This window comes from Phascolarctos cinereus, unplaced genomic scaffold, assembly GCF_003287225.1.
Source record: "Phascolarctos cinereus isolate Bilbo 61053 unplaced genomic scaffold, phaCin_HiC Scaffold_726;HRSCAF=1367, whole genome shotgun sequence".
Lineage (NCBI taxonomy): Eukaryota > Metazoa > Chordata > Mammalia > Diprotodontia > Phascolarctidae > Phascolarctos > Phascolarctos cinereus.
The window spans coordinates 317,075,904-317,090,128 of record NW_027556098.1 but is presented as its reverse complement, the minus strand read 5'-3'; the positions used below and the strand labels follow the sequence as shown (position 1 = coordinate 317,090,128).

General features: G+C 43.5%; 1 protein-coding gene across 1 annotated transcript in view; it reads right to left on the bottom strand.

The window, feature by feature from the left end:
* The window catches only part of DGAT2 (diacylglycerol O-acyltransferase 2), a 51,354-nt gene extending 40,235 nt beyond the window's left edge, over positions 1–11,119 (bottom strand). Inside the window, exon 1 of the mRNA XM_020989537.2 lies at positions 10,776–11,119. Within this exon, the coding sequence (XP_020845196.1) occupies positions 10,776–10,815 (40 nt within the window). The 5' untranslated portion in view covers positions 10,816–11,119. The remainder of the gene's footprint in view (positions 1–10,775) is intronic.
* Between the last annotated feature and the right edge of the window lie 3,106 nt (positions 11,120–14,225).

The following is a 14,225-nucleotide window of genomic DNA, read 5'->3' as shown; positions in this document are numbered from 1 at the left end:
TGGGTCAAATAAGGGCAAAATCAATGATGGCTAAATTAGCCAGGAAAAGCTTCCTGGAGAATGTAAAGACAGTTTTGGCTTGAAGAATGAGAAGCACTGGAAAAGATGGAAAACAGCACAAGCAAAGGCCAAGTCTGTCTCTTGAACTAGGAAGCCCCAAAGGTGGAAAGGGCTACATCTCTCCAAAGACAGAAGACCCTATCTCTCCTTTCACATCAATAATTCCTTGGGAGCAGGAGTAATAACTTCCTCTTAGATGGGGAGTTCTCTAAGGGTGGGTTATGTGCCCAAACCAGAGTTTGGTACCCAGTGAATGTTATTTTCCATGATAAATGATTTGAACTATCTTCATTTGGAAAAGTGTTACACTCTTAATTTCCACTGGTAGTACTTTAATGGGTATGTTTTCCTACAGCCCTTCCAACATTATGCTCTGTCTTCCAAACAACTGGCTAAGTGTGCACCTGATAGCAGATGCATCTGATTTTAGGCTATCTTCCCCAAAAGTGATATGTAAATTGAATTTATAAGTCAGACCTGATTTTTTCTTCTGAACTTCCATGATCATATCACAAATATGGTCCCTCTCCATCTGAGTGATATCAAAGCTTAGCTTTAAGTCATTCTATTTCCTTTAACAGATCCATAAACATAGGCTTAACTATACCAGAGTGACGAGCTCTTGAAAGGAATCATATCCTTGAGGAAGTCGCTTAACTTCCCTGGACCTGAATTTCCTCATATAAAATGGAAATGATTGTGGAGACAGTGTGTTAATCTGGAAAGAACACTGGCTTGGGGATAAAGTAGCTTCTCATGGAATCTTTGAAGAAAATCCTTCTAGAATAAGATTAGTTGCCCTCCAATTTTTTCCTGTTTTGCAAATTAGATTTCCTTAAAGCTGCATCTACCTGAAGAAATAGACAACAAAAGCAACTCAAATGATCTACAAACCAACACTGAGGTACATCAAGGGAAGTGTAAATACTTCAGTAGCCCAGCAATAACCTTTTTTTTTTTTAAAGCACAGGGCTAGTCAGTATTCAATAAGTATTTTTCATGAATAAAAGTTAGATGGTTCATCTGTTAGATTTCCTAAAGTCAGGCCTACTTAGCTATGTAAAGTTGGTATCCTTCCCCAGGTCCTGTTTCTTCACATATAAAATTAAGAGATTAAACTAAGTGGTATTTTGGATCTCCTTCCAGCTTCAACATTCTGTGAGTCTAGATTTACAGCAGAGACAGTGCAAATTGGTTGCAAATACACTGAGCAATGTCTGCTTTGAGCACAAAAGGCTAGGAGTTCTCGTATAGTCTGGGAAACGTCCACACTTTTAACTCTACTACCCTATGCCACACATACTTTCTAGGGGTATCTAATGATAACAATAATAATTATTATTATTATTATTCTAGGGGCATATATCTGGCCACTGAGGGGCCCTCACCTTTAATCCGAGTACAGAACCAAGTAGCCAGTGGCAGATCCCCACACTACTTGACTGCGAATTTTAAATAAGCTGCAGAGTGGGAGGTAGCTGAGGTTGCTTAGTGATAATGCCAGACTCAGAGTATGTCTGAGTTACAGTCACCATCAAATTCCCCAAATGGATTGCAGGCACGGTGCAGGGACATGTGGAAAGTAGAAATTGGTTCTTCTGGATACACCCTGAGTCCCAGGTGCCCTGAATGGCTTTAGTCATGGACTTCTGTATTTGTAGTGTGGCATAATTCAAAGAACATTAAATTTGTTATCAAAACATCAGAGTTCAAGTCCCATTTCTATCATTTACTAGCTGTGTGACTTCAGGAAAATTCAAGTCATTTCACCACCCTGAGCCTGCTCTGTCACCTGTAAAGGGGGGGTGATAAAAGGCATATATGAAGAGAGCCTTTTGCAAAACACAAAGCTGATCATTCTTATCTGCCCCTGGTCTCCTAGTGGTATCACTTATTCCTATTTTATATTTCCATAATACAAAAGATGAGGTGCTCTTTCCACATATGCAGCTCATTCTTGAGGATTATAATGGCTGAAATAATTCTCACCTGCCGGCAAGCCTCTTTAAACTTGGCTAGACTGGTCCTCGAACAGATACACAACAGGCCTAAATAAGAAGCCTTTCCAGTTAGGTACCAAAGTCTGCACTCCAGTGTCACAGCCTTAAAGAAACCAGGGTCAGCTCCATACCCTGAAGATGAAATTTAATGGAGGAACTCCATTTTACAGTAGAAAAGAGTAAAGCATAGAAACAGAAGAGTGGTAGAGGGTATGTAAGTCAGAAGTAGAAACCAAACCCTGGCCCCTCATACAAATTCTTTTAATATCAAATGAATAATAACATATAACATTTTGCAGACTCATAGAATTTCAAGAACCTCTTATAGAAGCTACCTGAGCAGGAATGCCTCCAACAACATACTGGATCAAAAATTTATTGCTGAAAAGGATTTATTATCAATTATTATCAATTGATCAATCAATTTTCAATCCAGGGTCTGCTTAAAGATCTCTACTGACAAAAAACTCACTACCTCTACTAAGACAAACTGTCCCATCACTGGTCAGCGTTAACAGTTAGGAAGTTTAACCTTGCATCCTGCTGAAATCTGTCTCTGCAACTTCTTCCCAGGGCTGCTAGTTCTTCCCTCCAAGGTTGAGTAGAACAAGTATAAGTAACGAAGAAGGCTCTAAGCTTTTCAAAAGTCTTCCGAGATCTGTGATTTCTTGAAGGTCAGTCAATCCACAAAAATTAATTTAGGATTTCCTATGTTCCAGGCACAGTACTTTTTTGTCTGTCTCACTTGACTACATAATCTCTTCAAGGGCAGAGATCATATCTTATACTTAGTACTGGACGAATAAATTAAATAGCATACTTTTTATTCCCTGTTAATACATAGGCCTGGGCTAGATACATACTAGGTATTTAAGACAGATTTCATTTAAGGACCTCTTTCCCAGGCTGCTACTATGATGAGGAAGGAATTAAGAGGATTAACTGGTCCCTGCTGGCCTGCCCCGCCCCCAAAGAGCAAGTGACTATTTGTGAGGACTTGCCAATAACATAGCAGTTTGCCCACCCTTGTTCCTCAGATAAAGGAAATGTGCCCACAGATAAAGAAAATTTTTTACTTCTTCCTATATAGGCCCTTCTTCTACAAGCCTTAGTCTCTGACAGATTTCCTCAAAGTTAACTTAACTCTACTCTCTAGAGGTAATATAGATAATGCTGAAAAAGAGATTCCTGTTCATGTTCAAACCGGATTAGATGGTTTGGATTTGGAGTCTGAGGACTTGGGTTCAAGTCCTGCCTGGCTCGGCAATTTACTAGTTTTGTGACCCTGGCATGTCCCTTCTCCCTCTCTGGGCCTCAAAATGATGGGATTGGACTAGGTAATCTCTAAGGTAGATCCCTTCCAACTCTGTAATTCTATAATTTAAGAAGGGAGAGGGGCTTGCAATCCTCTTCAACTATTTCATTACCTTCTCTGATCTTGCCTAGGCCTCAGGTGAGCTAGCTGCCCCTGGGACCAGGCCAAGTCCAACTCGCCAAGGGCAGGCCTTGAGGGAGAAGCTATGGGCCACTGTTTTGATACAGCTGGCACCTTGGCCGGGTTCTTATCTTCAATTTTCACTTGATCAGTATAAACAGGGGCTCCAGAACTGCTGACCCCAGACTGAGAAAGATCCGTGAAGCCTGATAGCTAGTCATTTTCACTCTGCCCTCTGCTGCTCCTAACCGAACCTGGAGCTATAGGGGTTAATATTAGCCTGGCAGGCTTCGTTCAAGTGGCCCTTGGTGACCTATATGGTAGGAAGTGGTAGGCTGTTTCAAATAAAGTGGGGCAGGATGGAGAAGGCTAATGACTTATGGCCAAGGGGAGGGACTGACTCTTGTCCAAGACTAGACACCTAAAAACCTAGCCCCAGTCTCACCCCCTATCACAGGGCTACAAGGAAAGCACTTTGTAAATGTGTTACATGGGATTGGAGAGAGGGAGAAGGGAGAGAGAAATATCTGAAAGCCCAAAAGCCCACCTAAGCCTAGCCACTCAGATCTTAGATGAACTTTAAGATGCTATCCAGCCATAAATTCCATAAGTGATCTTCTCTATCATATTCCATGATCTTCCCTTCTCACGCTTTTTTCTGACCCTTTCCCCTATGGTAGAAAAACTATTAAACTGAGAATCAGGGGGCTTATGTTTTACTCTCTCCTCTAACATGAATTTCCTACGTGACTCTGGGCAAGTCATTCTGTCATTCTGGGCTTGTTTTTCTGCTCTGTAACATGAGGTAGCTGGAACACAGGAGTTCAAAAACAAAACCCAAGAAGCTCACATCTCTAATATTAGATGATGCTTATATAATCACTTTAATGTCTTTACATACATTCTCATTTGATCCAACAACCTTATGAAATAGGTAGTACAAGTATTGGCTCCATTTTACAGAGGAATAGAAGAAGAAACTGAGTCTGAAGTTGACTTGTGAGTTTGTTGTTGTTCAGTTGTTTTTTTAGCAATGTCTGACTCAGTGACCCCATTTGGGATTTTGTTGGAAAAAGATACTGGAGTGGTTTGCCATCTCCTTCTCCAGCTCATTTTACAGATGAGGAAACTGAGGTAAACAGGGTTAACTGATTTGCTCAGGGTCATACAGCTAGTAAGTGTCTGAGGACACATCTGAACTCAAGTCTTACTGACTCCAGGCCTGAGCCACCTAGCTGCCTGCCCTAAGTTACTTAGTTTAATAAATGTCAAAGTTGGGGCTAGAACCCAAGTCTTCTAATTTCAAGACCATTATCCACTAGGCCACATTGGGTTTTCAGAAATCTACTACAGAGTAGAGGGAAGATTCCACCTTTCCCCTTCAAGAAGATTAGAGTTAGCCTCCTTTGTTGATGTTGATAGAAGGCATGCACAGATATTCAAAAAGATAATCCCAAATGTTCTGGTTGTTGCTGTTTTGCAGGGGAGGAAGGAAAGGTGTCATAGATCCTAAATCATGCTGGGTGTCAAAAGGTTATCATTCAAGTATTTTATTTACATGATTTTTCATTGCTTATGGATACTCCACCAGGCTGATCTGCTTGGGGACACTCAGGCAAGCTTACTTCACACTAGCCCCCTTCAGATATTCAGTGCTCTAGCCAAATGGCCTATTAGGGCATTGCTCCCCAGATCTCTCCTCCCGCCTTTTCCCACCTCCACACATTCAAGGCCAATACTCCCTGCCTCCCCACCAATGGCTGGAACACAGTCCCTTCACATCTCTGTCCAGTGAAATTCTTATTTTCCTTCAAGAACCAGCTCACATCACCACTTTGCCATGAAGCTTCATTTCCTTATTTCCCATCTTCCACCTCTCTGCTCCCAGTCTTCTTTCCCTTCTCATATTTTCATGGAGCATTTTGTCTGGATCTCTTCTTTGTCCCTGCAATGGCCCTGTTAAATCCCTGCGGTAGGATGTAAACTCCTTCAGTGCAGAGACTCACTGCATCTTTGTACCCTCAATGCTGAGTGTCCGGCTTTGTGCATCTGTAAGTGACTGTACTTGAAAAGGGGATGTAGCATGCAGAGGCAGTATGGTATAATGGAAAGAGTACTAAACTTGGAGTCTGGCTCCCATCCTTACAAACTCTGTGACCATGAACACATCACAATCTCTCTGTGCCTCAATTTCTGCACCTGTAAAGTGGGGATGATGATCTAACATTTATTTAGAACCTGAAGCATCACAGGTGGCACAACAGTACATAATGTGCCAGATTTGGAATCTAACCTCAGACACTTACTGTGTGACACTGGGCAAGTCATTTAACCTCTCTGTGCCTCAGTTTCCTTATCTGTAAAACAGGGATAATAATAGCACCTATCTCCTAGGGTTGTGTGAAGATCAAATGAGAAAACATACCAATGTTATCTTCATAACATCTTTCACATATGCCACCTTCTTTCCTCTGACACTGTCACCACCCTGATGCAGGCCTTTATCTTCTCATACCTGGACTATTGCAATAACCTGCTGGTTGATCTGCCTGCCTCAAGTATTTCTCCCCCACTCCAGTTTATCCACCACTCAGCTGCCAAAGTGATCTTCTTAAGGAGCAGTTCTAACCATATCACACCCATATTTAATAAACTCCAGTAGCCCTTTATCACCTCTAAGATCAAATATAATTCTGTTTGGCAATCAAAGCCCTTCATAACCCGTCCTGTGCACACACACAAACATACACACACACACACACACACCACCTTTACAGTCTTCTTACACTTATACCACTTTCCTATCCTCTCCCTCTGCCCCTCCTGTATTCTTTGATCCAGTAACACTAACCTTGCTATTTTCCTCAACCCTCATCATTTTCAATAGCTGTCTCCCACACTTGGAACAATCTCCTTCCTCATTTCCACCTACTGGCTTCTCTCAGGTCCCACCTAAAATAACGCTTTCAAAGGAAGCCTAGTCTTTTTTCTCTTAATTCTAGTGCCTTCCCTGGGGTGATTATTTCCAGTTTATCCTATATACAGCTTTTTTGTACATAGATGTTTGCATGTTCTCTCCTCCATTCGACCATAAGCTTCTTGAAAACAAAGACTGTCTTTCGTATTTCTTGGTATCCCCAGAATTTAGCACTGTACGTACCACACACTAAGTACTTAATAAAAGTTGACTGATCAATACACTTGAAGTGTTTTGCAAATCTTAAAACACTACATAAATGCTAGCTATTATTATTGCTAGGTAGCAGAATGATTAGTGCTTTGCTTAGAGTCAGGAAGCCCCGAGTTTAACCCAGCCTCAGACACAGACTAGATGGATAACCCTGAGCAAGTCACTGTCAGACTGTTTCCTCATTTGTAAAATGGGGGAAACAACAGCATCTACTTCTCAGAGTTGTTGTGAAGATAACCTGAGATAACATTTGTAAAGTACTCTGCAAACCTTAAATGCCATACAAATGCTAGTTATTTCACTATTATTATTACAAAGCACTTTACATGTATTATTTCAACTGGTTACAATCTTTGTAATACCTACTTCACATGGTTGCTGGAAAGAAAATATTCTCTAACCCAGAGTGAGCTAGGTATGTGTGAGCTATTAATTCAATTAAATAAATTTAACATTTATTAAGTCACTGCCACCTTTGCACATGCCCTTCCCCCAGCTGAATCTTACAGGGCCCAGTTCAAGCTTCCTCTTCCAGGAAGCCTTCTCTGACTACTCCAGCACACAGTGATCTTCTTCTTCTCTGAATTCTAGATTTACTGAATAGTGCCCTTTCCCAACACTTGACTGTGTTATATACAATGACCTGTACTGTTCACGACTAGTAAAGACTCCATTTTCATAATGCTTTAATGTTTACAAACTGCTTTCTTCATGTAACCTTGTAAAAATAGTACTAGTATTATCTCCATTTTACAGATAAGAAAATTGAGGCTCATAAAGGTGAAAAGACTCATTTATGGTCACACATCTAAGTAAGTGACTTGTATAAGTTTTCTGTGTTATCTCAGACCTGATGTAAACCCTCTAACTTTAAATTTTTTGTTATAGGATTTAGTTCAAGGGTTAACCCGGAGTCCGTGAACACTTAAAAAATTTTTTTTGATAACTGTATTACATTTAAAAACATTTTTTCTGAGAAGGACTCAGGCTATAACAGATCGCCACAAGAGACCAGGACACACAAAGGGTTAAAAATCCCTACTTCAGTCTAACCCTTTTATTTTACAGAGAAGAAAAGTGAGGCCTAGAGAGGTCTGTTGAAATGAATAAAGCAAGTTGCCCAAAGTTACCAGCAAGTAGCTTTGTATAACAGAGCCGGCATTTCAAATGAGGCTGTCTCTCCACTGCCATGCTGCCTCTCATCAGAGTAGCTCATGACTGGTTGGAACAGAGAAAATTGAACTTGCTCCACTGCCTGGTTTGAGTACCACCCCCTAACCCCCATCCATTTTTATTGTGCTGTTCAATCACTTTTCAGTTATGTCAGATTCTCCATTGACCCTATTTGGGGTTTTCTTGGCAAAGTTACCTGAGTGGTTTGCCATTTCCCTCTCCAGGTCATTTTACAGATGAGGAAACTGAGACAAACAGGGCTAAGTGACTTGCCCAGGGTCACACAGCTAGGAAGTGTCTGAGGTCAGATTCGAACTGAGGAAGATGAGTCTTCCTGACTCCAGGCCTGGCACTCCACTCATTGTACCCCTAGTTCCCCAGCAGCAAATCTCCCAAAGAATAGATCAGTAGAAGAAAAATAAGGGACCAGAATGAGAATAGGATTCACAAAAGGAATAAGCAGCACTTGAACAATAGAGTTGACTGTCTAAGGGATCCCGAAGACAGTGAAGGAATATTTCAGTAACTATGTTTTCTAGTAAACATGTGATCTCTAATCCTAAATATTTTCCCTGTGATGTTAAACTAGGGAGGCACAGTTTCAGCTGCAACCTCTGGCCAAACTTGACCAGCCCAAGGATTCAACTAGCCCTATCATTAGCTTCTCTGATTCCATTCTGAAAGACAGCAACAAGCCAATAATTTCTTCCCTTTATTACCTGATCTGCCTTAGTATTACCTAATTACAGAAGCACAGATTTGGAAAGGATCTCAAGAGCTTATTTCTTCCAACCCTTACATCAGAACACAGAATACATTTCAAAGACTTAGATACCATTTAATCCAATCACTTTACAAGTGAGGAGACTGAGGCCCAGAGGGGGAAATTATGGATGAGTGAATGACAAAAATCACTTCTCTCCCCAAATCACCTCGGCCCCAAGGTCCCTATAGTTGAGATTTCTATCTCTAGGCTGATGTGGGGGAGGCTATTGTCTTTCATGTTGCCAATATCAAAAGGTTCAGATGTGTCTTCAAATATTCAGGATCGAGCACAGCTCAGTGAAAGGCAGAATGGTGTTTAGTGAATCCTAGCCCTGATTTCCTAGCTGGGTTGCCTGGGTACAAATTACTCAACTCTGACAACCAGTCTACCTACAGGCACACAAACAGACAAGAGAAGCCACCTATTAGCAAGCAATACGACTTGCAGCAGTATCCTCGACAAAGTCATCTAGCTTCCCAGTGATGGGGAGCTCACCACTTACTGAGCCATGTCATATTCCACTATTGGCACCTCATTGTTAAGAAATTTCTGGGGCAGCTAGGTGGCGCAGTGGATAGAGCACTGGCCCTGGATTCGGGAGGACCAGAGTTCAAATCCGGCCTCAGACACATAACACTTATTAGCTGTGTGACCCTAGGCAAATCACTTAACCACTTAATCCCATTGCCTAACCAAAAAAAAAAATTTCTTCTGTTCTGTAATCTCATTTCTAGAAATCACAGGGATTCTAGATTCCCCAGGAAATTAGGAAAGGAGGCCGAAGTCGCCAACCACCCCACTTTGTTCAGTGACTCCCCGATTGGGTCTATGGGATTTAACCTTCACCAATACAGGGATTACTAAAGAAAGCACATCATCCTCCCCACCCTTACCCTAACCCAGTCAAGAGGGGCCTAGGATCCCTTCAGTGTATACTATTAGCTACAAGCTGGGGGAGGGGTGAGATGGCAGACCAACATTATAGGTAGAAGGAAAGGAAATGGAGGATGAACTGGAATTTGTTTAAGAACTAACAAAACCTGCTCCTTCCCCAACCTTCCTCACACCCTTTCTTCTGCCCCTCAGCCTAGAAGAGGAGAGAGTAAATAGAAAGCCAAGTCCATTCAGCATCACTTTTTCCTTCTCCTTTACAGAATCTTCTTTTCAGGGACTTCACACACCTTGGGAGACCAAGAAGGACTTATACGCCTCACTCCTGTCTTCACTTCTAAATGCCCCAAACTTAACCTTCTTAGATCTTTCACCCAGCCAAGGCTACAAAACTCTTATCACCATTAGAGCAAGCATTTCCTTCCTCCACTCCTCACACACAAAGCTAATTGCTCCCTCTTCCCCAGCTCTTCCTTATGTAGCTACTTCTGCTGTATTACAAAACCTGAGGATCCCGTTCCTCTCACTTTATTCCCCTCCCCAACCCTCCCCCCACCCTAATCATAACAATACCTGAGGGTGATTCTCTCGCTTGGACCACACTGCCCTGCCCCTATTATAACGTCTGAGATGGGGCTCCCCCTCAACACACCTCCCAGACATTCCCCATCAATACCTCTCTCAGGGCGCCTCTTCACCTCCAAGAGCAACCCCTCACCTCCCACTGGTCACTATCATTTCTCTGACCCCCCCATAACGAGATCTCTCAAGCGCTTTCTCATCCCCATTTTAACACCCTCCCCCCAAATCCCTTCAACAATCTTTATCATGAAATCTGAGGCCTTCCCCCAGCTCTATTTTAGCATGAGAGGAGCTCCCCTCACCTCAGCTCCCTGACACCCCATATTGTAAGATCTGAGGGGCCTCTCGTCACCAAATTTTAAGACCTGAGAGGGGTTCCCCTCACCTCATCCCCTGGACAGTCCCATCCTGAGCTCTCGAGGCACTCCCTTTTGGCACCTGAGAGGGGCTCCCCCTCACCTCACTACCCTGAAACCCCTTATCCCGAGCTCTCCCAGGAGGCCCCCCTCAGTCCCTTTTGGCACCTGAGAGGGGTCCCCCCCCGGACACCCCCGCGCTCAGTTCCCTGAGGAGATTCCCCTCCTCGCTGGTGATGGGGAGGGGGTCCTCCCGCTACCCCCACCGCTCTAATGGCATCCCAAGGCGGGGTTCCCGGTGTGCCTCCCGCCCGGCCCTCACCTCGCAGGACCCCAGAATAGGCGGCGATGAGGGTCTTCATGGCGGCTCAGTGGCCCGCGGGAAGCAGCCACCTCCTCCCCGCGCGCCCCAGCTCCATCCCCCGGTCCGCAGGGCCCGGGCTTCCCCGGAGAGGGGCGGGGTGAGGGGCCGCAGCACCGCCTGCCCTGCGGGACGGCAGAGGCGGACGAGGCGGCGGAGATGGAGAAGTAGGAGGTGGCAGGAAGAAGAGGAGGGAGCGACAACCCGCGCTGGTGGCAGCAGCTACACCGGCACCGACGACGGGGACGTGGAGGGGGCGTCCCGCGCGCCGCGTGCGCCCGCTCCGGAGCCGGCTCGCTCTGCAGCCGCCCGCCACGGCACTGCCTCGATTTATTAACCTCACAGAAGGGTCACGCCCACCTCCGCGGGGTGTGAGGCTGGGTGCGCGAGAGAGCCCGCCTTCTCACTCCAAGACTCCACCCCGGAGCATACCAAAGCTGCCCGCGGGGGGGCCCCACACCGACTTTCATCATTTCCTCTCTTCAGCAGTGTATGTGCAAACATTTGGGGAGCTAGCAAGAAGGGACTCGTCACAGTTCTGCCTGTTATCCGAAATGGGAGAATGTTCTGTTTGGGGCGACTTCTATACCCACAACCTTTCCAAAAATATCCCCCCTTCCTCTTCCAGATGGACCAGTTGTTATGGCCCGGCTGGTGGGGGTGGGGGTGGGAGGTCTAGAACGTGGAATGGGGAAAGAGACCACATGCCAGGGCACTTAGAAGAACGAAGGTGGTTGTTCAGTGATAAAGTGATAGGCTTCTGAGCTGATGAAGAGCTTAGTTCTGCTCTAACGCCCCAGTTTTTCAGAACAGGAAACTCAGATCCAGGAATATAGCATGAGTTCCCTGACTTTGTAAAAGTAGCATAGTTGGAATTTGAACTTTCCCCCCACCTTTAAAAGATTTATATATTTTTTTAAACCCCAACAAGCTTCTCCCATCCCCAATCTCATCTATTCTCTTGGAAAATGAAAACCCTTGTAATAAATGTGAATTGTCAAGCAAAATACATTCTCACATGATTCCATGTCTAAAAATGAAAGGGATGGTTTCAAAGAAACCTCAGAAGACTTGTACATACCAATGAAAAGTGAAATGAGGTCCTCTTAGAGCAAATGACCCAGCTCTTCCTACACCTTGTGGAATGTCAGTGATTACTGGGGGTGATGGGGGTGGTAATAGATTGATTTTGTGTCCTTTATTAAAATTATGTGTCAACCTGCTAGACTGGGAGTTTCAAGAGGGCAAGAATTGTGTCTTATTTGAACTTTGTCCTTCTCCAAAAGCCAAGCACAGACCTCTTCACAAATAGGTCTGAATGAATATTTGTTAACCATAACTAGGTCCTGATTAGTGAATAATAAATGCTTTGAAGTGCTCTAAATTATTTAAATTTGAACTGCAAATTTCCATTGGACTGGAACTAATCACCATATTTTATGTAATTATAACTTCTTTAATTTCAAAAAGGATCACTCCAGGGGATTTGTTATGAATACTAATCAAGACTAAATTATAGTTACATAGTCTCTCTCATTTTACCAGATGAAGAAATTCATCCCTAGATAAAGTAGCTAACATTTATGTAGTGCCTACTGTGTGCCCGGCACTTCACAAATAATATCTCCTTTGATCCTCACAAAAATCATGGGAGGTAGATACCATTATTACCCCCATTTTGCTGATAAGAAAACTGAGGCAAACAGAGGTTAAGTGACTTGCCCAGGGTCACACAGTGTCTGAGAAGGGATTGAACTCAGGTCTTTCTAACTCCAGACCTAGCAAACTATTCACTGTGCCACCTAGGGCCTTACTCAAAAATCACATGGAGTTTATGACAAAAACAGGATTGTAGACAGGGCTGGGAAGTGGGAAGACGACTGTTTCCTGATACTTTTTCTGTTACTTCTAGCTATGGGGACCCCATTTTTTCAGATGAGACAATGAATATAAAATAATTTTCAAACCTTAAGCTATTACATAGATATGAGTTATTTATTTAACTCTTCTCCCTATTCCCTGCTAAAGGTGATGACAGGTGGTGATAGACAGGCTGCACTGGAGTTTCGGAGGGCACGTGTATCCTGACCATTAAGGAGTTGCCAAAGCAATTTTCCTAAAGCACAAATTGGGTCCCTGTCACCTCTATGCTCAAACACAAAATGCTCTGTTTACCATTCAAAGCCCTTCATAACCTAGTTCCCTCCTACCTTTCCAACCCTCTTACACTTTCACAAGTCCCTCACAAGTACTATTCAGTCTAATGACACTGGCCTCCAGGCTGTTCCATGAACAAGCCACTCCATCTTGGCTCCTGGCATTTCCACTGTCTGGAATGCCTCTCCCTACTCACCTCTGCAATTGGCTTCCCTGGCTTCCTTCATGTCCCAACTAAAATCTCATCTTCTACAGAAAGCCTTTCCCAACCCCTCTTAATTTTAGTGCTGTTTCTCTGTTACTTATTTCCTATTTATCCTGTATATAACTTATTCATGGGGGACATCTCCAGTTGTCCTGATCTACATATCTGTCCACCTGAACCAGATGGCTCCAGAGGAGAAAATGAGGCTGATGACTTTGCACAGCCCTGCCTCACTTAAATCCAATTCACTTGCATGTCATGGCATCACCTTCCTGAGGTCACAGTTGTCTTTGAAAAGGAAGGACAAACAACAGCTTATTCATACGTATTTGTTTGCTTGTCACTTTCCCATTCGACTGTGAGCTCCTTGAGTTCAGGGACTGTCTATTGCCTTTCTTTGTAACGCCAATACTTCGTAGAATGCCTGGCACTTCATAGGAATTTAAGAAATGTTAATGGATTGACAGGTTGATTGACAGCAGCCCCATCCAAAGGGAGTCCATTCAATCATGGGAAAAGTGTTTTAATAAGGCTTTGCTATTTTTGAAGCTCTGTGCAGAATATGGATCGAGTTATGTTTTTGGAATCTCAGAGCTAGTAGTGACTTCATGCCATCTCAAGTCCAATCTCCCACCTGAGGAAGGAGTTCCCTTAACAGCACCACTTCACTTCAAGAACCACTTAGATTATTCTGCTTGTGGACCTTGCTGATTACCATGAATTTTTTTCTGAAAGTGATCTCAATCTCAAATTTTTCATAGTATTTGCCTGGCTCTTCATCTGTGCTTAGGAAATTCTTCCATGTATCATTATTATAGTTATATACCTGTTATCTCCTCCAATCCCCACTTCTACCAGATAGTAAGCTCCTGAGAGCAGGAACTGTGTTTTTAACCCCAGTGACAAAACACAGGGACTAGCACTCCAGGGGTATATTTCCCCAAGTCACCTCTTCTTCATCTAAACATCCCAAGATCCATCAACCAATCTTCTAACCCCATTTTCATCCTGGTTGCTAACCTGAGTGATATTCAGAACTGACTCTCCAA